The sequence below is a fragment of the Trichoderma evansii genome (genome assembly GCF_050947405.1).
Source record: "Trichoderma evansii strain SZMC 28006 chromosome Unknown GGI43scaffold_6, whole genome shotgun sequence".
NCBI lineage: Eukaryota > Fungi > Ascomycota > Sordariomycetes > Hypocreales > Hypocreaceae > Trichoderma > Trichoderma evansii.
Window position 1 is genome coordinate 764,386 of NW_028145200.1, and position 21,567 is coordinate 785,952.

The following is a 21,567-nucleotide window of genomic DNA, read 5'->3' on the forward strand; positions in this document are numbered from 1 at the left end:
CATTTCTGATACCTTTGCATTTCAATAAAAATCCCACATGTCATGATAATCTTGTGCTACTGCCATCAACTGTTGTATACGTGACTGTTTTAAACTGTAAACCTAGAAGCTGAGAGCTATGACTTGCGCCATCTGTATTCTACGTCTTGTACCTATGGGGTTCTACCTCTTGGGGTAGGAAGCATGTGAAAGTCTTCGTTGATTTGATTGTCCATTGCATAGCAAAGTCATTACATGGCAGGCTTATGCTGCGTATGACGTTACCTTTGGCGATTGCGTAACCAGCTGAGATATTTAACTCGAAATAGTAAAACACTACGCTATTTCCAATCGACCCTACGGCATCATCGCTTCCCCCAATATATTGCGCAGCTTTTCAACATCAGTTCATAAGAGCACCCAATGCAAATTACACCGAGATTAGTCACTCTAAACGAAAAACGACGAATTATCATTCTCTTCACGTGCATAAACTTTTAGACTTTCAAGGAAAAAAGGGGTGTAGCCAAATCGGTCATACCGACTACCGCTTAAAGCTCTTCCTTCTGAAATTTGTATGATATATAATGGCCGCCAAAAAGCGACGATCTTCTCCCCCTTCTCAATACGAAATTTGTCAATTTATTAGCATTTTTCTCTTCCGCTTTTTCCGCTTTTGCCCATCAGTCTTTTGTGTATTATGACCCTCTTTAAAATCCGACGGCTGTTTAGTTTCTATTCTCTTATTTCTCACCACATTGTTTATTTCCTACATTTAATGCCCGGCGTACGGAGTTCATGCAAGGAATGACGCCAGGAAAAAAGAGGGGACATTCGAATTTTGACAGCCTGGGAACTTCTCCGGAGAAAATACAGGGGAGGGGTCTTTTAGACGAAATTTCCTCCCCCATATTGTTTGCTACTGCAAGTATGAATTTATACTCCACTACTCCGCTTTCCATGAGTAAAAGAATGTTGAAATGCAGGGGATTGTCCCTTCACCGTTGCCTGCGGCCCGAAGACTCCTGGTAACAGCGTGGCAATTTCAAATCACTTCACTGTGAGGAAAAAGCTAGCATGAGTCAGTTGGTAAGGGTGCCATGGAGATACGAGTGGTTCAACGCATACGCGGGGTCCTAGGCACGTTACCATTGATATGCCTCTCTTAAGCATGGTACGAAAACAAAAGCAATGTTACTTTACCAAGATATCTCGGTATAAGGACATTAAAATAACAAGCAAGGGAGTGGGACAAAGTCAAGGAGCACAGCTGTTTAAACAGAATATCACAAGTATTAACTATCCTATAAAAAGAAATTTGCATCTATATATTACATTGTCGAACAACACTCATTTTCCAAGCAACGCAAGAAGAAAGCTTAAGAGAAAAAGAGTGTTACCGGCCGTTTCATCATTACTCTTCTTGTTCGTGTCTGGTAATGGGGCTGGAGTCTTCCAACCTGTCCTGTATTCGTGGCCTCGTAGTTGAGAATCGCAATGGAGAAAAGGCATGAAGTAAAAGAAACTATAAGGGGGTCCGTTTGCTTCTGTATCCATCGTAATATCCATCGTATCTCCTTTATCGTATGCCCCTCAATGAACACCCGAATTCCTCCACTATGTGCCTTTTGCAAGGCGCACGCAAGTCTAAAAATTGCGGCAAGACATTCAATAAACCCAAGATTTCCATATATCCTAACCAAAGGGGAAAAAAACAGAAGGAAGTACAGAGAGAAGAAAGAAAGAACGAAAGGAAATGAAAAGAAGAAGAAGGCATTAAGAATGCGCTGGAGCAAGTGGCCGTATACCAACAAAGGTGTTAATAGAGGGCAGGAAAAAGCGTAGAGAATCCACCGACTGGGATTTACATCTTCCCCAGATATTCTCGTAAACCACCCCTCTTTGCCCGCGGAGCTCCTTACGGCGTGTTCCTCAGAGTTTATGCACCCATGCGTGTTTTTTTAGACAAGCCTTGGCGGCGGAGGGGTCCCGAAGGTGGACATAATCAAGCCGGGTTTGTGGTCCAGCGCATGTCTCGGCAGCGATTTAATGGTTTCCGGGATTAACCGTTTTGCTTCCTTTCATGTCAGTCCCACCAGGGCCCGCTCAATGGCCCTCCGTACTAAAAGACAATTCTGTTAGACACGCACCGCCACGAGAAGGTTTCTCTTTCTCTGGCTCTGTCATGTCGTAATGAGAACTTTGCCGGTAGGAGGGCAAGCGTCGACACCGTGTTAGGAACATGGTTGGCCGTTGGCAACGGCGTAGGCGCACGACGTGCAGAGGGAGCAGTTGGAGTCAGCTAGAAACGGGCAATCATGCGTCACGGCATGAGCGCATTTCTTATTTGACAATGACAGAATGCCGGGGGGGAGGGTCCCATAGTCATAGGATATACGAGCATCCCCTTCTATTGGCCCGTGTGATGACAGCAGAGGTGAAGTTGGTGGTATGACTTGATGTAGGTCTGTCTCGAAGATTCTCATTTTGAGAAAAAAAAAAAAGATGTGATATGATAGGTCTTTGGGGTCTTAGCTGGTTTGCTAATTCGCCTTCCTAGTTCCAAAAGAATATAGCAGCGTGCGTACAAAGTACACAGAAGAGACCTTTTGAACAATCAAGTAGATGGGGAACGTTCCAGAAGATGCTAGACCGATTGTTTGTGGGGACAAAGGAACAAAACAGAAACATCCAATGGGCTAGTAGCACATATAGCGAGAGACGTGTTGGCGACTTTGGTTGAGAGAACTTGGGATATGACTGGCTTTATTAAAGTTTTCAAGAGCAATACATGACAACCAGCGGCCCTTAATAACGACAAATGGGATCTGAAAGACAGGGTATGTAGACGGAAAGGTTGTAGGCAGGGCACATGAGCACATGCCGGGGCGCTTGTATCAACAATAGACAGCGAGGCTGTTTACGTATGCTAATAACAGTAGCTCTTACGGAGTACAGCAATCTGTCAAGCTCCACTTGCAGGAAGCAGCAGTAGGGCTGAGAACATAAGAGGGCCCCCGAAGCAAGTGACCGGGAGCATGACTAGGAGCAGGGCTGGCAGAGTGGTCTGGGAGTGTGATAGGTGAGAGGAGTGTAGAAAGCATTGACAAAAAATTTTGAGTGATGGAACTTGATGTCTGATCCATGCTGGCTTCGGCATCGCGAGCGACAGTGTAAACAACCGGGTCCCTGGTATCTGTATCTGTGTGTGGGTGCGGCGTGTGGGCATGGTTGTATATGTGTAGGTGTATGTGAATCAGCGCGAGAGAGCGAGTGAGAACAGACGAGCGCAATTGAGGCCGAGAGAGGCAAAAAAAGTAGTGTGATGTGTGCATGAGAGTTTCCGGGAGCCGCACGCCCCCCTCCATTATGGCGTCTTTTGCGTGGTCAAATCCACGCCTCTGTGACGTACCGCCTGGCGTTTGAAACGCCTTGATAAATGGGAAATTAGGAATATAGATGCCTGGAGGGGACGAGGATCCGGGTCTGTGGTTGATTATACTGGGGTAGCAGGATTATTCCGAGCTAGAGACAGGGTTGGCAGCAGCCTCTTTGATAAGGGTGTTCAGCTCATAAACGCTGTTGCCAAATACGTACATCAAGAGGTATCGCTGCATATTGCACATACGTTGGGTGATGCTCGTGATGTGACAAAAGGGGATCTAGTCACCACCCCTCCTCGTGCTCCCCTCTTTTCGGGAGGCCCATTTGCGTCTGTCGCTCGTAAAGGCACACTCTCCCCCTTGGGCACCTTTTAGATGCCCCTCGATTTCTGACAGACGGTCAAAGCAGGTCCTGTAGACTAGCTGCATATACGTCTGCCACTCATAGACCGAGACAGTTGACGGTGTGGCGCCGTGGTGAGTACGAGAAGCTTTACAATTTAGGTCACGTTCGTAGGAGGAGCTCGTCATCAATGCCAAAATCCTTAGATTTCATAGCCACAAAGCGATCCCGAGCCAATCAGCAAGGACGCATGAGGCGAGCCGCCTCACCGGGCTCGCCAGACTGGGAAGGGCTGGGTCACCACAGATAGATCAGGAAGGGATAGCTTAAGCCAAATGGTCTGCTCAAGGATGGAGAGAGGACGCCGCGGCACTGGCTATGACTCGCCTACCTCGGGCGATGTTGGGTGGTGGTAGCTAAAAGTAATTGGATATGCAGTCTCCATCGTCGGCCAATGGGGTGCCATGTAGTCAGTTAACGCTCCTGGGCAGCCTAGTACGAGAGCGCTGCCGATTCAGAACGCAATCCATCCATCCCTATCCCGAATATGCCACGAACAGCCCGACCGAAAGCCGGCTGAAGGCATGGAGTAATGGCGCCGCAACAAAGCTTTAGCGAGACAGGCACAGAAGGATTCCTTGTCTTGCCGAGCCGAAGAACGCTCGGTGAGGTTGGGAATGGCGCGGAGCGGGCTCCGTCAGGCTACCCCAAGGAAGGCAAAAAGGACCAGTCAGTTTCTCGCGGCCGCCTGCAATTGCGTTTTAAGAGAAATATCAGGGGTGAGACTGTACTCGGTACTGAGTAGATCTATTGACCATTGTGTAATGCGCTTTAGCTAGCATGAAGCGTCTTTCTTTCTAGACGTAGTCGCTGCCTGTCCGCCATTAACCTAATTGAGGTAGAGGTAGCGGTTCGTGTGGTATCTAACGGATCCGGGCATAATTTGACCGTACGACATGGAGTATTACCTAGAAAAGTGCTCCAATACTTTGTGAGCCAATGCCTTTGTCTCTCCTCATCTTTCTCCCAAATGGGAGAGGCCGGGACAGGCTTTGCCCTTCAGCTGTGCTTATCCAGGGCTGGAGAGGTTCGATTTTCGCGCTCGGTCCCGATAGTCGATACTACTACTAGGCATGTTCCCGGTGGATTCGTGCGGGCTTCGGGCTTCTCAGCAAGCCAACGGGACTCAGCGAAGCCCCTCCGCAAAAAGTGACCCCCATTTCAACGGCGGAACCGTCGTCGCATTGCATGTTTCACACCCACGCAGCCGATTGTCGTCCTTCTAGAAGCGATGCTGCGGAACGTCTGGGTGTAGAAAAAAGACGGGGGCGAGGCGAGTGGCGCAGAAGCAGAAGAGAAGGAAGGCAAAAGAAGGATTGAAGATTGGGAAAAAACGGCGGGATACAGGCTCCTGAATCCAGAGCAGAAAATCAGAAATCAGAAGTCAGAAGTTAGAGATGAGAGGTCAACAAGGTGGGAAGTTGAAGATCGGAGGAGAGCCGCCGGAGGTCCGGGTGGCCAAGCAACTGACTCTGATGACGACACAGCCTGATGGATGTGCTTTTCAGCGGCCGCAGCTGCCAGATCACTTGCCTTGGCATGCGCTTTTAATAGCGTCAAAGATGAGAAGAATGCTGCTGGGCCACGAAGTATTTGGGAGGAATTGGGGTCCAGTTGATGCCTTAAACAGCTACCTATTCCTACTTTAGGTCTTAGGTGTCGCATAACAATGGCAGTAGCAACATATGCAAAACGGAAGGCTGCTTTACTAAGGCTGCTTTACTAAGGCTGCTCTACTAAGCGAGAAACTGAGGCAACTGCTGCTTATCTGAGCAATATACTTCTTGTAGGTTTAGAAGGGACGCCTTCCGTTCCCACGGCCTCTTGATGACTCAAAGCCCAAACAACTAATTGATGCCCTGACTCGGTAGCTTGGGGTTTGGACGCCTGAGTTCGCACGACGGCTGCGGGATTCCGCATTATCGCATTCTCGCCATCTCTGCTCGGGCTTATTCCTGGCCACAAGCCAATACTGGGCTAGTATGCGAGGACGACGAGGCTTGTGACCCAACTACGACAAGCTGGTACTAGAGCCTGCGGGTGGCTTTCTGGGCCAGGCTGTCGGTACCAACAGAAGGGCGGTTTGCATATCCAGTTCCCATTCAGATGCTGTGCCTGTCTTAGTGCATACGAAGTACAGCAGGTCAACGCGCGCTGATGCGAGACGCACATCGTCAGCTACCCGAACCCCTGCGCCTCTTCTGATCATTCTCCAGCCTGCCCGTGAATGCGGGCGTTGCGTTGATCTACGGCATTGCCGCGATGCCGCGATGCCGCAATGCCAGTGCCAACCAACACCGGCGCGAATCGAGGCATGAACTTCGAAAGCAACACTAGCCAACTGAGCTATTTCGTCTACAGGGCTGAAGATTCGAAGCATGCAAATCACAACAATGCGCAGATACCCGACCTTCCGAGCAGCTACTACTGATGCTTTAATCAATGAATGTCTCTGGCTAGGATAGACTTGTGCGATGCTTCTGGAACTTGTGCCCGTCCTCAGAATCCGCATTTGATGCTCTATGTTATGTGATTGGACGAGCTATAAATGACTCGGGCCATGTAAACAAGGATCACTGGTACCGGCACACAAACGCCCTCCACATCTCACGAGCATAAACAGGTTTATAGGCGCCGAGTACCAACTCACATCTTCCGCTGTCAACTACTGTATTCAGAGGACTGGACTAGCTAAAAAAAAAAAAAACATGTTTGGAGCAATGTGTCTAACAAAAGCGGCAAAGGCCGACAATACGCCTGCATGCATACGGTCGCTCCTCCGCCTTGCCTCGCATTGCCCATGTCGGTCATACTTCTCGTTTATTTTGCAAGTAGGTACGAAATACTACCAAGGCATCGCCAAACATTCGATCAGGACCCCTCCCAACAACCCAAAAACAAGACAAGGCTAAGGTGCTGACCAAAACCCCAGTTCACTTAGCGAGGATGCACGCCCTGCCGTTACGGCTGTCGCCAGGGTTGCCGCCGCCGCTGCCGCCGCCGTAATAGCAGATCTCCGGATCCTGAAGTGCCGTTTTCAGTGTGGGTAGCAAGAGAGATTGGTTCCTACGCCTTACCCTCTACTCCGTACTATCCTCGCTCTTACACCATAGCCCCATGGCTCTTGCAGGCCCGAGATATTGACGAACCCATGGGTGCTGCCATACCAATCTAGGGCATGTGCGTATAATATCTAACCACCTGCAGATGCTAATAATGGTATTAAGCGTGTACCGTCTTACCCTGGCAGCGGTTGCAATCTTCTACTTCTTATGTTATGCTGCTGACTCCGCCCCTATGGACCCCATGATCTGTCTCAATATTTTCCCTAGCGTCTCCTGCCAACACTTTCTGTTGCTGACTGCTTCTAGAGCCTCATGAACGTACTCGCGGCAACGACCTGTGTGGAGACGTAGACCCTGGCTGCGTTATTCTGGGGGTTTCAGGATGCTGAGCTTATTAAGTGCTGGCCGTCATCATTGCTGTCTTCTCGAACCACATTTGAAGCTCTCACCACAGACAACGTCACTTCTGCTTCAAACCCGAAAAAGGCATAGGAAAGGCCAACCAACTTACACAACTCTTTACCAATAAATCTTTAATTGGTTTATATGGGCGGCGTATCTTGCCTGCGGCGGCATCGTCTTGCCGATACCCCAGCCTTTGTCTCGTATGCTGACATAGATCTTCTAATCATGGTTGATGTTCAGCATCTTGCGCGATCCTAGCTTGCATGGATAATATGCGGATACGTCTGCGGCAGATTTCCATATCATAGCGCTCTCGACCATATAGAATATGTCTATGTAAATACAACACTGCCAGACGCTTTGTACGCTTATACAAGCCGTGGCTGAGAATTGAATTGAATGCTCCTGATCTAGGAGATCTACCCCTGACGCCACCATGGCTCAGCTTTCTTGGATCATCTAACCCCTTGATCTATTTTCTGGCTAGATCACAAAGGATCAGGCTCAACGAACCGCTCTGGTAGATGATAAAACCAACGAATGCAATGCATTAGGATGCTAAAAACAGGGATTTTGAAGAATCGGCAACAGTAAAATGAAGAGGATTCAAATAGCCAGAAAATTTATTGAAGGATTGAGGCGCCAAACGATCCAGCCGGAAGATTGAATGTTGGGAAAGCCTCGCATTATGACAACCTCTTGGGCCACTCAAACTACTCAAATGGGCGATATCTCAGCAAAGCAGTTAATCGGCAAACAGTTAAATATAGTGTATTATGCAATGCCAACCTCGATGCAAGGACATAAGCCATGTGGGATTTTGATGGTGAGAGCCGCAGTGGTAAAAGCTCACCATCATCAGGTCGCTTTGCATCACTAACCCATCGACAATCTTACATGCATTTGACGTGGCCCAGATGAGCGACCGTCCTTATGCACGGCTGTACCAGTACATACCTGTCATAGCCTGAGCCGCACCACACTCACCCATGCTACATACTGTCCCCAATGCTACGACGTCCCCCGGCCTGGTTACTCATCTCACGCCCTCCCCAATTCGGGCCAGATCAGGCGAGGTCAAACGATGCACGAATATGTTGACTTGACGCTGAACTCCTAATATTTCCTCTCCAGCGCAACAGTATTGGTTGAGGTTGAAAGGCTCAGCCGGCTCATACCGCCACACGGGACAGTTGGTCCGCCTCGATTTATTTTAGCATCCAAAGAAAATGGCTCAAAAACCAAAAAAAGCGGCGTCTTTACAAGATTACAGTCTCGGAAATGGAGTAAGACAGTCGATGATACTCTCACTTACCCGATACTGCAGGTCTACTCCGAAAGTTTAATGCTGGCTAAGGACTGATTGAACTACCTATGTAGGTTGATATCATACGTCAAGCTTCCTCCAACTTGGTTTTACGGCCCAATGTGGAGTACTATTATTGGGTTGTCTCCGTGCTTGGAAAAGGCATGAAATCTATGTATTGCCACTTTGATTTAAGCGGCTTGGTTTATATGATTTGGCTTATATCCTCTCACAAGTAGGTAATGAGACTGTTCTACCTCATTTCCCAATACATTGTTGCCCTAACAAGATGAAGCTGTTGTCGAGCAATTCGCCTATTTGCCGCCGGCGGCCGCCTCGTTTCAGAGCTACACAAGCGCGACTAATAGACAACAGCGGCAGGCAAGGCTAGTAAGGTAGTGCTGCCAATAGTCTTCCTTGCGAGCCGCCGTTCAAATGTTTTCAAATAAAGAGTCCCGTCCCGTCCCTCTCCCGGGGACCTACGTAATCGCCCGGAACGCGCGCGATGTGGGAAAATCTCCCGGCCTCCCGGGCTGATGCTTATCTTATTACTACTTTGAAGTGCTATACTTGATTTATGCTCACTTCCCGTCACCGCCTTCAGCTAGCTCTCGTACCATACCGGGGAAGCGTGTTTATTAGTCCACCCAGAAACAAGAACACGCTTTCCTATGCATGCCCTTGGAATTCGGCTCTACACGTTATCTCCGCGCATTGTCTGAATCTATCAAAGAGTGCCTGGTGTTTATATCGATTACACGCTAGTGTCTTGCTATGTCTCGTATTTTGGCCACATTTCTTGTTTCGTAAAGTCATGCTGGTCCCTCGCATTTAGTGAGCATGACATATGACTTACAAAAGAAATACTAGTAATGTACAAGGAGAAGAAGTGGGATAAAAATTCAAGGCTGAGGAGAAGGTAAGTCATGGTGCTCTTACACCCATGCACTTGCTTGCCGAATGTGAGCAATTATGCCGGCAGTCGTCAATTACTGCTTATATAATTGCTGACTATTTTATACAATTCGTGAATAAGAGGGTAATACGGAATAAGAGGGTAATACGGCCTTGCATGAAGGAGTTATGCTAATTGGAATTTACTTGTAAGTTACTTGAGGTTCTTGGCCAAGTGAAAAGAGAACGTAAGGATTCCGAGAATATTATCTGGAGAACTTATGACATGATCAAAAAGGGGAATGATGTCCGGGTAAAGAAATATACTGAAAGCAGATCTCTAGATTCGCAGATTGAATATCTTTGCTCGGCATAATATCCTGCCAGGCAGTCTTGCCTTGCCGTTTCACTAGCCGGCCAGGCTTCGCTGCAGCAAAGTGATATATCAGGCGATTACAAATCTACACAAATTTTCAGCTTTCTTTTGATATCGAATCAGCGGCTGTTCTTGTTTCATTATCAAGGATCGTGTGACTTTGTTATTGAGTACTAGCTACTTGATATGGAGTCATCTTTCAGTGCTGACGGCAAAAACACCCGGATCCGAAGAAGCTGACCTCTGCTGCTTGGAGAGCAGCGCAAAAGTTGCCTTTTTTGGGCTTGTTACAAGGTGGTATTCGCTTCATACAAGGCTTGGTAAGGCGGGAGGAAACACACCTTGATAGTACGGAGTTCTATGCCGCGCTTTGCTTTGCTGATGCAATTCGAGCCGAGCCCCGGGAGGGGTTGAAGTAACCCCCTCCTTGCTGCCGGCAAAGTCAACGCTTCTAGGATGCAACGGTGTGCATGAAACAGCGGAGCATGATCGCCCGCTTGCCAGCTTTCCTGGGAGCCTCAATACCCGGAATCCGGGGATGAGGGGGTTTCGGCGAGGATCTTCAGGTGTATAAATCCTAGTCCAAGATGACAGAGTCCTAATGCCGTTATCTATATGTTTTGACGTCTGAATAATGGGCATTCTTCTATGCATTGACACAGTACTAACTAGTGCCTCAGATAGCGAGTGCCTGTGCGGAAATCTGACAGGATGCGGCCGACTCCGGGCGGGAACTGGTAACCGGGCGGTATCAACGAGGATTCTCGGATTTGGTTGGCTGGCGATTAACGGCTGAATGGGGGTTTTCACCACAGAGATAAAGGAATCCCGGTGGTCTCACCGGGGTGTGCGTCCCTTCCATCACAAGACCTCTCCGAATTCTGAACCTTGCTGTTTCCAAGAGGCGGATTGCCTAGCCACAATTCAAGTAGTTCATGATGTTACCCTGCTTGGGGGTGATATGACTGGGGGTTTTAGAAAAATGCGTGTTCGTATGTCAGCAGGACCAAAAAAACCGTTCGAGGGGATGTCCCGTTGCCTCAAAACGGATATTTCCAGCGGAATAGCCCTCTCTGTTTGCCATAGAGGTGTGCATTGATATGGTATCCCGAGTTCTCCATCTCGCGATGAGCTGCTCAATATCCGATCCCCGAAAGGGAACCATTCGGAAATAGGTAGGCTTACTTACATATAAAGGAATTTACCAGGTTGGAAAGAGCCTCGTGACACACACAACTTCTCTTGACACAAGAGAGAGGTTTTGAAAGCTGACGCCATTAACACCCAATTTTTTTTTTTTTTTGCCCTCTTTTCGTCTTTTTTCGTCTACCAGTGTATCGGTACGGAGACAAGGTAGGAGTGCCAATAGCAAAATAACCCTTGCGGCTTCAGACTTGCCGAGCAGGGTTTACGTATTAGTCGTAGTTTGGTGAGTGTATATCAACGGATTTTATCCGTTGAAAAGAGGTCACGAGAAAGAAAATAAAGTGGTTTCCCCCAAGATCCTAAAACGGATGTCAGTGTGGGAGGAAATAATTAAAAGAAGGGAACTATTGGTGGACCCTGATGGCTGGCATCGAGATGGGTATGTTCTTGTACTCACAACATGATGCTACTAGCCTATGCAGATAGTATAAGTACTTACATTCTTAAGGGATATAAGTGGCGAAGCCTGCAGAGACGAGTTTCCCGTTGGGTCAAAACTCTGATGGAAGGCGTTGTGATTAGTGTAAACCATATGTCTGTAGCCGATGCGATATTCTGGGCATCACAGGTAGCTGGCCTCTCTCTTTTTTTATTATTCTATAATGGTACGGCCAAGTGAGGTGGGCGGTTGACGCGATCGTTTTTAGATGCTTATCGAGGATGAAGTGGCCTGATAAGGACGGATAACCTAACTCAATGGGGCATCTTGCTCGCTATTGCGTTCATTGCCTCGGCGTCGGAGCTTGGCAAGGAGCTGAAAACTTGCAGCGTGCTAGACAGCCATTCCTGTTTATGCAGGTTCGTGACATGGTGCGTCAACGTCACCACATGCAATGGACACGGCACAGCCAGCCATAGAAGAGAGAATGTCTGGTATATACAGACAAGTAGAGACAGATAAACAAAAAGGGGGGAGAGTGGATAGCGAGCGAGTCTCAGCCGGCAAGTGCACAGCACTGAGGGGTTCATGCGGAGCTGTTCGGGCTCTTTTGCCTCTCTGTTATTCGAGGTGAGCTGTTCGCTGCGAGTCGCATCTGTGGCGTCAGCTGGAGCTGGGCGAGTTAGCGGTTGCGCTGCAGCGCTGCACAGCTGCTATTCCTCGGCAGCCGTGCCACGCGCACTGCTGCTGCGCCGCACATGCAAAGTACGCGCAGCCTCCGTGCAAGCCGCCCGCCCACCTAGCCGCTGCTGCCCCTCACCGCCCCTCCGCTAAGCAAGCCAAGCTCAAACAACGGGCTTTTTTTCCCCTCCCTCGAGACGAAAAAAAGAGCTGAGATACGAAAGACAGATTGTGATAGCAGATCCCAATTGGAAGCGGTGCCTATTCGAGTGGAGGAGATAGAGCATCCCCACCGCTTCAGGCCCTTTTTTCTGCCCTTTTGCTCCACCGCTCTTGGCCAACAGAGGATCTGGCCAGAAGTCCAAGTTTCCTGCCCTTCTTTGTTTCTGCTTTGCAACTCTGTCACCAACCACCATCCTTCTTGACCGTTTTTCATCGCCAATTGATTTGGCAACAAACGTCAAGATGTCGAAGCCCACGAGTGTGACGGGCAGTGAGAGCGAGTTCGAGTTCATTGAGACTCCCAAGCCCACTGCTCCTATCATTGAGAAGGAGGAGGACTGCGGTGTCCGCACCACCAAGGTATGTTTTGACTGCACTATGTGTTCTGCTCTGCTCTGCGATTGGTGAAACTCTCAGCCAAGATGTATGTAAACGGAGAAAGAGATTGCTTGCCACTGCCACTGCTGCTGTTGCTGCAATCTGCACTCTTCGCTCTGTATACATTCATCTGAGGCCTCCCCAATTCGCAGCAGACTGCCCTGTTTAGAGATAAGAACCAGTGAGCTGATTGATTGTCCCTCTACCTAGTACCCTTCCATCAAGAATGCTCCCCTCCCAGCTGATGGACCAGGCTCCGACTCCTTCAACAACAAGATCCTGTTCTCCATTCTGTTTGGTGTTCCCTTCTGGCTGAAGTGGAAGGTTGGCGGTGGCCTCAAGACCTTCCTCTTCTTCGCTCTCATCTTTGATCTGCCCATCCTGGCCGGCTGGTGGCTTGTTGTCTCCGCCATCTCCCCCCGCAAGACCACCAAGGCCAAGTACCCCGGCCGTCCCGTTGAGTACTACCTCGAGTTCAAGAAGGAGGCCGACCGTCTCAAGTACCATGGCACCAACAAGATCCCCATGGAGACTTTCCACGAGATGTACTTTGACGGTGACGTCGACTTCAAGGGCGACTGCCTCGAGGTCCTCGAGTACCGTCACGACTGGGCTAGCTTCCGCTTCACCGTCAGCCTGATCAAGTACTTCTTGCTGGGAATGATTCCCGAGCTCATCATGCACACTCGTTCTCAGGGTAAGCTTCTACACGATTGGCAAAACAAACAAAGATTAAACATGCGCTAACATGCTTCTTCCCCACCACGCAGATGAGGAGCAGGTCCGAGACCACTATGACCGCGGTGATGACTTCTACGGCTGGTTCCTCGGCCCTCGTATGATCTACACCTCTGGTATCATCTCTGACATCAACTCTGAGGAGACCCTCGAGCAACTCCAGGACAACAAGTTGACTGTTGTCTGCGAGAAGATTGAGCTCAAGAAGGACGAGAGAATGCTGGATATTGGCTGTGGCTGGGGTACTCTCGCCCGATTTGCCAGCGAGAACTATGGCGCAAAGGTTACCGGTATTACTCTTGGTCGCAACCAGACTGCCTGGGGCAACAGCGCCATGCGCAAGGTTGGCGTTCCTGAGGAGCAAAGCAAGATTCTCTGCATGGATTACCGTGACATTCCTGTTCCTGAGGGCCGCTACAACAAGATCACCTGTCTTGAGATGGCTGAGCACGTCGGTGTCCGTCACTTTGGCAGCTTCCTTACCCAGGTCTACAACATGCTTGAGGACGACGGTGTCTTCTTCCTTCAGATTGCTGGTCTCCGAAAGGCATGGCAGTACGAGGATCTCATCTGGGGTCTGTTCATGAACAAATACGTCTTCCCTGGTGCTGATGCTTCTACTCCTCTTGGCTGGGTCATTGACAAGCTGGAGGGTGCTGGCTTTGAGGTCAAGAATGTTGATACCATTGGTGTTCACTACTCTTCTACTCTCTGGAAATGGTACCGCAACTGGATGGGCAACCGTGACAAGGTTGAGGCCAAGTACGGCAAGCGATGGTTCCGCGTAAGTTTAGACTATCAATTACACAAGAGTACTGCTTATACTAACAATGATGACAGATTTGGGAGTACTTCTTGGCCTACTCTACCATCATCTCTCGACAGGGCTCTGCTACCTGCTTCCAGATTGTGCTGGTGAAGAACATCAACTCGACTCACCGTGTTGAGGGTATCCCCAGCCAGTTTGCCCTATCTGGAGCTTACGACAACTCTGAGGCTGACATCAAGTCGTGGGGCGCAAAGAACAACGTCATCTCCTCCACCGCCTTCACCTCCTAGATGGATGGAGAAATGGTGATGATTGTCCCTCTATAGACTCAACTTTCAAACCGCTGGTTTTCTCTTTTGGACAGAAGCATTGAAATTTTTGTCATTGGGTGACGTTAATGGTGTCTTGGAGCCTTTTCCTTTTTCATTTAGAGCTGGAGAATATCTGCTGGTTCGTATGGGACTGGTTTAGGTTGGGCGAGCAGTTGTTCTAATGACAGTCACGACATGACCTTTATGTTTATGAATGGTTATGGGACAAAACGGATAAAATAATGGTATGTCTGGGCTATTCAAGGGTATTGAAAAAAAAAAGGAAATGCAAACCTTTTGTGTTCACCATGGGGTGTACATGAGTTTGCAGGGTTAGTATGAATAGAATGAATGATTCTGCAACGAAAAAAAAATGGTACCCAGACTCTGGGGACTTGCAGCTTGTTAGACTTTAGTTAGCTTTTAAACTTGAAAGAATTGCTGCTTTAGGCGAAGTGTATGCGTGATCATATGTAGCAAGTGTATGTGAACAAATGTGGTTAACTGTATGACGCGCAAGTTGTTGGCTGAGTCGTTGGCTGAGTCGGGATACATTTTGTGCGGGTTGCTTCACATGACGTCTCGCTGCTTGGAAACACACCCGCCCTTTGCGCCCATGGTCAGATTCTTAAATAATCCACTGCGTGGCTTACACGGCGCAATGGTTTCCCTTTTCTGCAATGAATGATTACAGATCTCTATTTGCTTACGAGGGGGCCGTAGCGAGATGAGATTAGATGTGTAAGATGGGATGAATGGTCCTGCAGGTGCCGCTCATAGCCGCTATGATGCTTTGGCTGGTTTAAGCCGAGGTGTTTTGGTATCGATAAGGAGGATGGACTTTCATGTTTGGCTACCTCTAGCTGTAGCTTTACTCAGCTTGAATCATTATCTCTGCCAAATTTAGAAAAGGGGGGGTTTTTTTTTCATAAACATATAATATATATAAATAAATTCGTACAGATATATATTTACAATGCAGCTGAGAGGTTTGAGGGTGGCAGGACCGCTGCTCCGCCGCCAATGGCTATCCAAGGCGCCAATCTCTTCTTCTATAACGGCCATTTCATCATGGCCATCAGTATCATCATCGCACGCATTTTCAACGTCTAAATATATCCCCGTCGACGTCCAAGAAATGAAAAGCAGACAACCCAAAGTCATCCGCGACTATCTCACTCCCATGCCTTCCTACCTACTCACCACTACGCTTTCAGATCTGCTCCACGCACCGCCACCTCCAGCGTCATCGGTACTAATGTCCTCGGAGAGGGCCGTTCCGCAGGGCCATCATCTGGTATATTTCCCGCTACAGACGGCGGCGTCGGAGTTGGCGTTTGATGGGGCGGATCAGGATCATGCGCCGAGTGAGGAGTTTACAAAGAGGTTGTGGGCTGGCGGGGAGGTGCGATTTAGCGACTGGGAGGATAAGGATATGGGGTTGATGCTTGATGGGAGGGCGTGGGTGTGTAAGGAGGAGATTGGAGATGTTAAAGTGAAGGGGGGTGGGAGGGGGGATGAGAAGGTGTTTGTGGACTTGTGGAGGAGATATGGGCTGGGACATGAGGTTGGAGAGGGGAGGGGGTGGGATATTGAAGAGAGGAGGACGCTGTTGTTTATGAGGAAGCCGGAAGAGGAGGCAGCATCACCAACTGCTGCAAGAGTCATCAAATGTGAGTATGAAACAAACAGTAAAATCTTTCATAATGAAAGCTTGAGAGAGAGACTGATGCTAAAGACTGTTTATAGATCCCCATCCTCCCACACACTCCATCTCTCTCATCCCCACGCCCTCTCACCTCTTCCACTTCTCAGCACTCACCTTCAATGCCCACTCCATTCACCTAGACCCAGAGTACGCGAGATCTCAAGACGGACACAAGACGATACTCGTCCATGGGCCGTTGACGCTGGCCTTGATGCTGCGCGTGCTCAACGACCATGTTGCTCCCGGGAAGAGCGACAGGATAGGCGGGGCGGTCAAGTCTATAGTGTATAGGAATTATGCGCCGCTGTATGTTGGTGAGAAGATGACTGTTTGCGTGAGAAGGGTGAAGGAGAGGGTTGAGGAGAGTGAGGAGGAGTGGGATGTTTGGGTTGAGGGGCCGGAGGGGGGGATGGCGGCGAAGGGGAGTGCTGTGGTGGATGCGAGGAAGGGGAAGTAAGTGAGTTTGTAGAGGAACAATAATGATTAATGACCAGAATGTATGTATATATGTATGCACTGATTTATTTTAATTTTCCCTCTCTTCCATCTATATAGAAGATTTCACCATTATATATGAATATGTATGTATGTGAGTGTAGAAGCATTAAAAACCACCCTCCTACATGAATCTTAGATTATTTTTCCCTCCATCTTTCTTCACTCATACAAGTCTTCATCATCACTGGCTGTCCCATCCTGGAATCCCATCACTGCTTTTCCTTTGCCTTTGCCTTTGCCATTGACGCGCTCCTCTTCGAGCTCGTCATCTGTCGTCGCAATTGCTTTTCCCTTACCTTTGCCTTTGCTGGAAGATGCTGACCTACCAGCACTTCCTGATCTCGTCGAAGAAGCTGGTCTTTTGCCTCGATCCACCAGCTGCTGCTGTGGTTGCTGCTGCTGCTGCTTTTGCTTATCGGCTCCTCCTTCAAACAGAGCCCTGACCTTTTCATAATGCGCCAGCTCGCCCGCGCTAACACTAGGAATCAGCTCCTCGTGCGCGCCGATGAAATCCTCTTCCTGGACCATGACGGCAATGTCCGCGGGGGTAGCGTAGTGGTCAAAGAAGTAGGCTGTCGAGACCTCGTGCTTGGTGGCCGGGTCGGCGTTGAGGGCGCGCACTTTGGCGTCCACGGCGGCGGCCTGGCGCGTGACGGCCTTGAGCATGGCGTCACTGCAAAGAGCGTAGAAATCGGCACCGGTGTAGGTGAATGGGAGGCGCTGCGAGACGGAGGCGAGAGAGACGGATGGGTGGAGGGTGAATCTGTGAGGGAATGGTTAGTATTATTATAGAGGATAAAGGAGAGAGGCATGAAAGGGGCATAACATACTTTCGAGTGAGTGCTTCCAAAATGGTCTGCTGCTTCTCGTGAGTGTCAGAGACACCAAGATACAGCATCTTGTCGAATCGACCAGGACGCAGCAGTGCAGGATCCAGCAAATCAGGTCTGTTCGTCGCTCCAATGACAAACACGCCTCCGGCATCCTCTCCGCCCGACATGCCGTCCAGCTCAGCCAGCAGCTGTGAAACAATACGATCCATGACACCACCGCTGTCTCCCTGGTTTCCTCTCTTTGGCGCCACGGAATCTAACTCGTCAAAGAAGACGACGCAGGGGCGCGCATCGCGGGCGCGCTGGAAGACACGACGCACGTTGGCTTCGGACTCACCAATGTACATGTTGAGCAACTCAGGGCCCTTGACGCTGAAGAAGTTGAGGCTGTACTCTGTGGCGATGGCCTTTGCGAGTAAGGTCTTTCCGGTACCGGGGGGGCCGTAGAAGAGGATACCGGAGCGCTTCTTCATGCCCTTGGCAAAGAGCTCGGGGCGCTCTAGAGGCAGCTGGATGGTTTCTGTGATGGCGTCCTTTACGTTGCTGAGACCACCGACGTCGTCCCATGTGACGTTGGGGATCTTGGGGGCGCCGATGGAGTCGGAGAAGTTCTTGCGCGCTGCTTCGACAGCGACTTCGAAATCGGCGGCGGTGAGACAGCGCGCTGATGGACCACCGGCAACTTGGACGTCTCGCACCGTCACTGCCATTGAGCTGGTTTGACCGGATTTCGCGGAGAGCGCCTCGAGACGGGAACGCTTGGCTACAGAGGCGCGTTCGACTACATCGAGCAGATCGCCGGCTACCAAGGCAGCTGTCTTGAGAGCAATGGCGTTGAGGTCGATGGCTGGCTCGAGAGATACACCGCGATCCTCGATGACGGCTCTTAGGATAGCCTCTCGCTCGGCTTCGTCAGGGGCACCCATTTCAAGCTCGTGAGTGAAGAGAGCGCGGACTCCATCGGGTACCTTGTCGACCTCATTGGTGGTGGCAATGAGCACGCGAACGTCCTCCAGTATCTCCTTGAGTGACGCCTCTATTCTATCGGCCGTCAGCGCCTCAATGTGTTGGATGAGGAGCGCACAGGATTCTGGGCCACAGCTGATGGCTCGCTCCGCACGTGTTCTTAGGAAGCCTTCTGTCTTGACGTCGCTTCCGCTACCACCTCCTTCGCTTATGATGTCGTAGGCGTCAATAGTGAATGTATGCAGGCCAATGTCGCTACAGGCGTCTTTTGCCATTGTTGTCTTTCCAATGTTGCGATGCGAGGAAGTAAGCAAGATGACAACGGGGGGCATCTTCAAGTGAACGGCCCTCGCGCTCGTTGCTGCGGCCAGAAGTTCTCGTAGCTGGCGTCTTAGAGGAGGAACATGTAATTGATCACGGTCTGCCAGCTGTGGAGGGCCGCCGTCTGGTCCCCGTTGCGGCGTCTTCTTCAGGCCGAGATAGTAAGGCCAGGTGCTGTCCTTGATACCGGGGATCCGGCTCGTCTCGAATCCTGAGCCGTGCATGGCAACAGTCGTGCTGTCAATGCAAGCAACAGTCCCCCACATGGATTCAGCCCCGTCTTCGTCTTCGTCTGACTTTTGCACCTGGATATGGCCAACTTTGAACCAAGCAACGCTGTCGAGATGTGAAACAGCTTCTCCTCCAGATTCGGTTGATCGTGCTGTTAGTGCCACCACGTCGTCAACCTCGGAGCCGCCAGCACCTGGAGCCTCCTGGAGTGCTCGACCCAGCTGCGCATCTACTGGCACGGCAATCAAGTCTCCCTGTCGGACAAGGCGCAGCTTATGCGCAAAATAGCGTTTTAGCCCGCCTAGCACGGCCGTTTGATAAGCTCTTTCGGCGGAGATGGGGGTTCTTATGTGGTGAATGGCAATGTCTTTGGCATACGGAGGCTGGGAGGCGCTTGCGAACCTGGGCAGCGTACCCTTGCCTTGATAGGTAGATTTCTTTAGTGCCGATATGCGCAAATATGAGGCTCCATCGATATTCGCAATCAAGATTGGCGAGGCGTAAGCTGCCGGGCTGGAAGGCCGCTGGACCTGCGACTCGAAAAAGGAGGTCCGTCGGTCGCCCTTTCTTGAACTGTTAATGCGAGTGACAGGACGCTGAGAGTAGCCTTCAGGCAGACCATACACCCGAACAGGTCGCCAATTGGTGACTTCAAAGTCGGGGTGGTTAAAGCTGCCCAGTCCAAATGCGCCAAATCCATTCAGGGGAGGTTCCTCTGCGGCTTCAATGCGGACCCAGTCGCCAGAGAAGCATCCAATCTTGGAGAGGGAGCCCACATCAACGTAGATTCGCGCCTCCTCATCATCTTCAGGAGATGGTTTAGGATGCAGCAGGCCAGAAGGAATCTGTTTTCTGAGGCCGTGCACCTTGAATAGGCGTCCTCGCGACCGGTCAGGACGAGCAGTAGTGGATGTAAAGTTGGAGAAGACTGAGCCCGGGGTAGCCAAGCCGTTGGTTTTTCTGCCGCGAAGAGTACCGACCGTCATTGGCGTTCCAGGCCCCAGCGAGTTCATCGAATTCGTCGTGGGCAGCGTAGGAGCCTCCAAGGAGATGACTTCGTCCATTGAATCATCCGAAAGCTCCTCATCTTGCTCTGAGCCCGAGAAATCGGTGTCTTCCTCTGTAGCTACCGCCGCACTGTCGGTAACGGCGTCGGCCTGGTCGCGCTCTTCGGCAGCTGAGAAGAACTGGTCGTTGGTGCCATCCTCGTCGTTATTGCCGTTGAGCTGCTGATCAGAAGTCATTGATGCCGCAGGACGGGCCTGTCTTCGGTGGATTCCTCTCCCTCTCATCAGCACAATCTTTGTAGATTCCGTCAGGATGCCCTGTGCAACGGGCTCGCAAAGCATAATCTTGCCTGGGTTCGGCGGTAGGTGAGTGACGGGATGCGGCGGCAGAGGCAGCGGAAACAAGTCGCCGGAATGGACAATCTTGAGTGTGCTGAGAGCTGCCCTGAGCGCCGTAGCTACACGCTCCTCGGGCGTCATGTTGGCAACGTCCTTGGCATTGGGATTCGTCGGGTGGTCCTTGTAAAAGGTGCCCTCGCCGCTCTCCAGCCGTTTAGTCAATTCGCTCTCAAGGTTGACGAAAACCGTGTCTAGCGGAAGGGGAGCAACGTCGAGGACGAGGATCTCAATGCCGCTGCGGCTGTGGCTAGACAGCTTCGAAGGGGCCACCTGTTGCAGGGTCACGGCGAAGCTCTGAAGCGCCGAAGATGAGGGCGAGAACTGGATGGTCGAATGGGATAAATCGCCGGATCGCAGTACCGGAACAACAGACCAGGCCATGTCGATGGGATTCGCATTCGGGGCCCATGGCGCGACGGCAATGTGGTGGACATCGTCGACGAGCTCGTCATTGGGATCTGGCGCTTCACTGTCAGAATCGATCTCGTTAAACAGCAACAGCAGCAGCGGCGGCGGCAGGAAGAGGATTTCTTCGTTTGCTAATGCGCATTGCCGTCAGTTAGCTTTCTTCACTTACCATTTGCTAGATGTGGAAAGAGGTCAGAGAACAGGTCGTCCGACAAAAAGCCAACATCGCCTTTGGTGCGGTCATCGAGCACGAGTCTGGCGGTGATGGCCGGCTTGTCTTGACGCCGCCTGCGGTTCCGTCTCTTGTGCGACACGACAGGCGCTCCGTCTGAGACAGCCATGTTGAAACGGTTTCTGGGGCTTTCTGGGGCTTTTTGGTGAAAGATGCACGGCGGTTCGGCTCGAGGGGGCGAAGTCGGCGCAAGGAGCCGTGGATCGTAGCTGTAGAAAGGAGTTGGAGGGTTTCTAAGATTCGCAGTTTAAACAACACCCCGCAGCCGCTGGATCATGGCGCTGGCAGCAGAGAAGAGACACAAGCAAGAAGATTGAACGCAATGCTGAGGAGAAAAGAGCAGCAGAGAATCGCAGGCAATTGGAGTCGGCGCGTGGTCGGCGCGCTGCGTTGCGATGCTGAGCTGAGCTGAGAATCAGAAGCCCGGCCTGCAGCTGCAGATGCGTGTTCGTGTCCTGCAGATTCCACT

At 50.5% G+C, this 21,567-nt stretch overlaps 4 protein-coding genes across 4 annotated transcripts; 2 read left to right on the forward strand and 2 right to left on the reverse strand.

Moving 5' to 3' along the window:
* Nucleotides 1–4,736: 4,736 nt before the first annotated feature.
* On the reverse strand, nt 4,737–5,603 carry GGI43DRAFT_332740 (uncharacterized protein). The gene is made up of 2 exons (XM_083201991.1): nt 5,237–5,603; nt 4,737–5,116 (listed from the first exon to the last, which is right to left on the reverse strand). Exons 1-2 carry the CDS (start codon nt 5,428–5,430, stop codon nt 4,927–4,929), a joined length of 384 nt encoding a protein of 127 aa, XP_083062131.1. The 5' UTR covers nt 5,431–5,603; the 3' UTR covers nt 4,737–4,926.
* Nucleotides 5,604–12,156: 6,553 nt separating this feature from the next.
* GGI43DRAFT_401221 (S-adenosyl-L-methionine-dependent methyltransferase) lies at nt 12,157–14,944 on the forward strand. Its single transcript, XM_083205538.1, has 4 exons — nt 12,157–12,659; nt 12,888–13,374; nt 13,448–14,199; nt 14,256–14,944. The coding sequence occupies exons 1-4, from the start codon at nt 12,543–12,545 to the stop codon at nt 14,472–14,474; spliced, it is 1,575 nt and encodes a 524-aa protein (XP_083062132.1). The 5' UTR covers nt 12,157–12,542; the 3' UTR covers nt 14,475–14,944.
* Nucleotides 14,945–15,355: 411 nt separating this feature from the next.
* On the forward strand, nt 15,356–16,760 carry GGI43DRAFT_332768 (uncharacterized protein). Its single transcript, XM_083201992.1, has 2 exons — nt 15,356–16,168; nt 16,245–16,760. Exons 1-2 carry the CDS (start codon nt 15,472–15,474, stop codon nt 16,658–16,660), a joined length of 1,113 nt encoding a protein of 370 aa, XP_083062133.1. The 5' UTR covers nt 15,356–15,471; the 3' UTR covers nt 16,661–16,760.
* Nucleotides 16,610–21,289, reverse strand: GGI43DRAFT_332772 (AAA family ATPase peroxin 6). The gene is made up of 3 exons (XM_083201993.1): nt 21,036–21,289; nt 17,532–20,916; nt 16,610–17,464 (listed from the first exon to the last, which is right to left on the reverse strand). The coding sequence occupies exons 1-3, from the start codon at nt 21,205–21,207 to the stop codon at nt 16,861–16,863; spliced, it is 4,161 nt and encodes a 1,386-aa protein (XP_083062134.1). The 5' UTR covers nt 21,208–21,289; the 3' UTR covers nt 16,610–16,860.
* Nucleotides 21,290–21,567: the final 278 nt, after the last annotated feature.

Excerpts from the sequence above, each read along its gene's own strand:
- GGI43DRAFT_332740 (XM_083201991.1), bottom strand. The coding sequence starts at position 5,430 with ATGCGACACCTAAGACCTAAAGTAGGAATAGGTAGCTGTTTAAGGCAT. Across the intron at positions 5,117-5,236 it reads CAGGCTGTGTCGTCATCAGA|GAGCCTGTATCCCGCCGTTT; the intron begins GTCAGTTGCTTG and ends CTCTGGATTCAG.
- GGI43DRAFT_401221 (XM_083205538.1), top strand. The coding sequence starts at position 12,543 with ATGTCGAAGCCCACGAGTGTGACGGGCAGTGAGAGCGAGTTCGAGTTC. Across the intron at positions 12,660-12,887 it reads GCGGTGTCCGCACCACCAAG|TACCCTTCCATCAAGAATGC; the intron begins GTATGTTTTGAC and ends CCCTCTACCTAG. Across the intron at positions 13,375-13,447 it reads CATGCACACTCGTTCTCAGG|ATGAGGAGCAGGTCCGAGAC; the intron begins GTAAGCTTCTAC and ends CCCACCACGCAG.
- GGI43DRAFT_332768 (XM_083201992.1), top strand. The coding sequence starts at position 15,472 with ATGCAGCTGAGAGGTTTGAGGGTGGCAGGACCGCTGCTCCGCCGCCAA. Across the intron at positions 16,169-16,244 it reads TGCTGCAAGAGTCATCAAAT|ATCCCCATCCTCCCACACAC; the intron begins GTGAGTATGAAA and ends GACTGTTTATAG.
- GGI43DRAFT_332772 (XM_083201993.1), bottom strand. The coding sequence starts at position 21,207 with ATGGCTGTCTCAGACGGAGCGCCTGTCGTGTCGCACAAGAGACGGAAC. Across the intron at positions 20,917-21,035 it reads CTTTCCACATCTAGCAAATG|ATCCCAATGACGAGCTCGTC; the intron begins GTAAGTGAAGAA and ends GTGAAGCGCCAG. Across the intron at positions 17,465-17,531 it reads TTGGAAGCACTCACTCGAAA|ATTCACCCTCCACCCATCCG; the intron begins GTATGTTATGCC and ends ATTCCCTCACAG.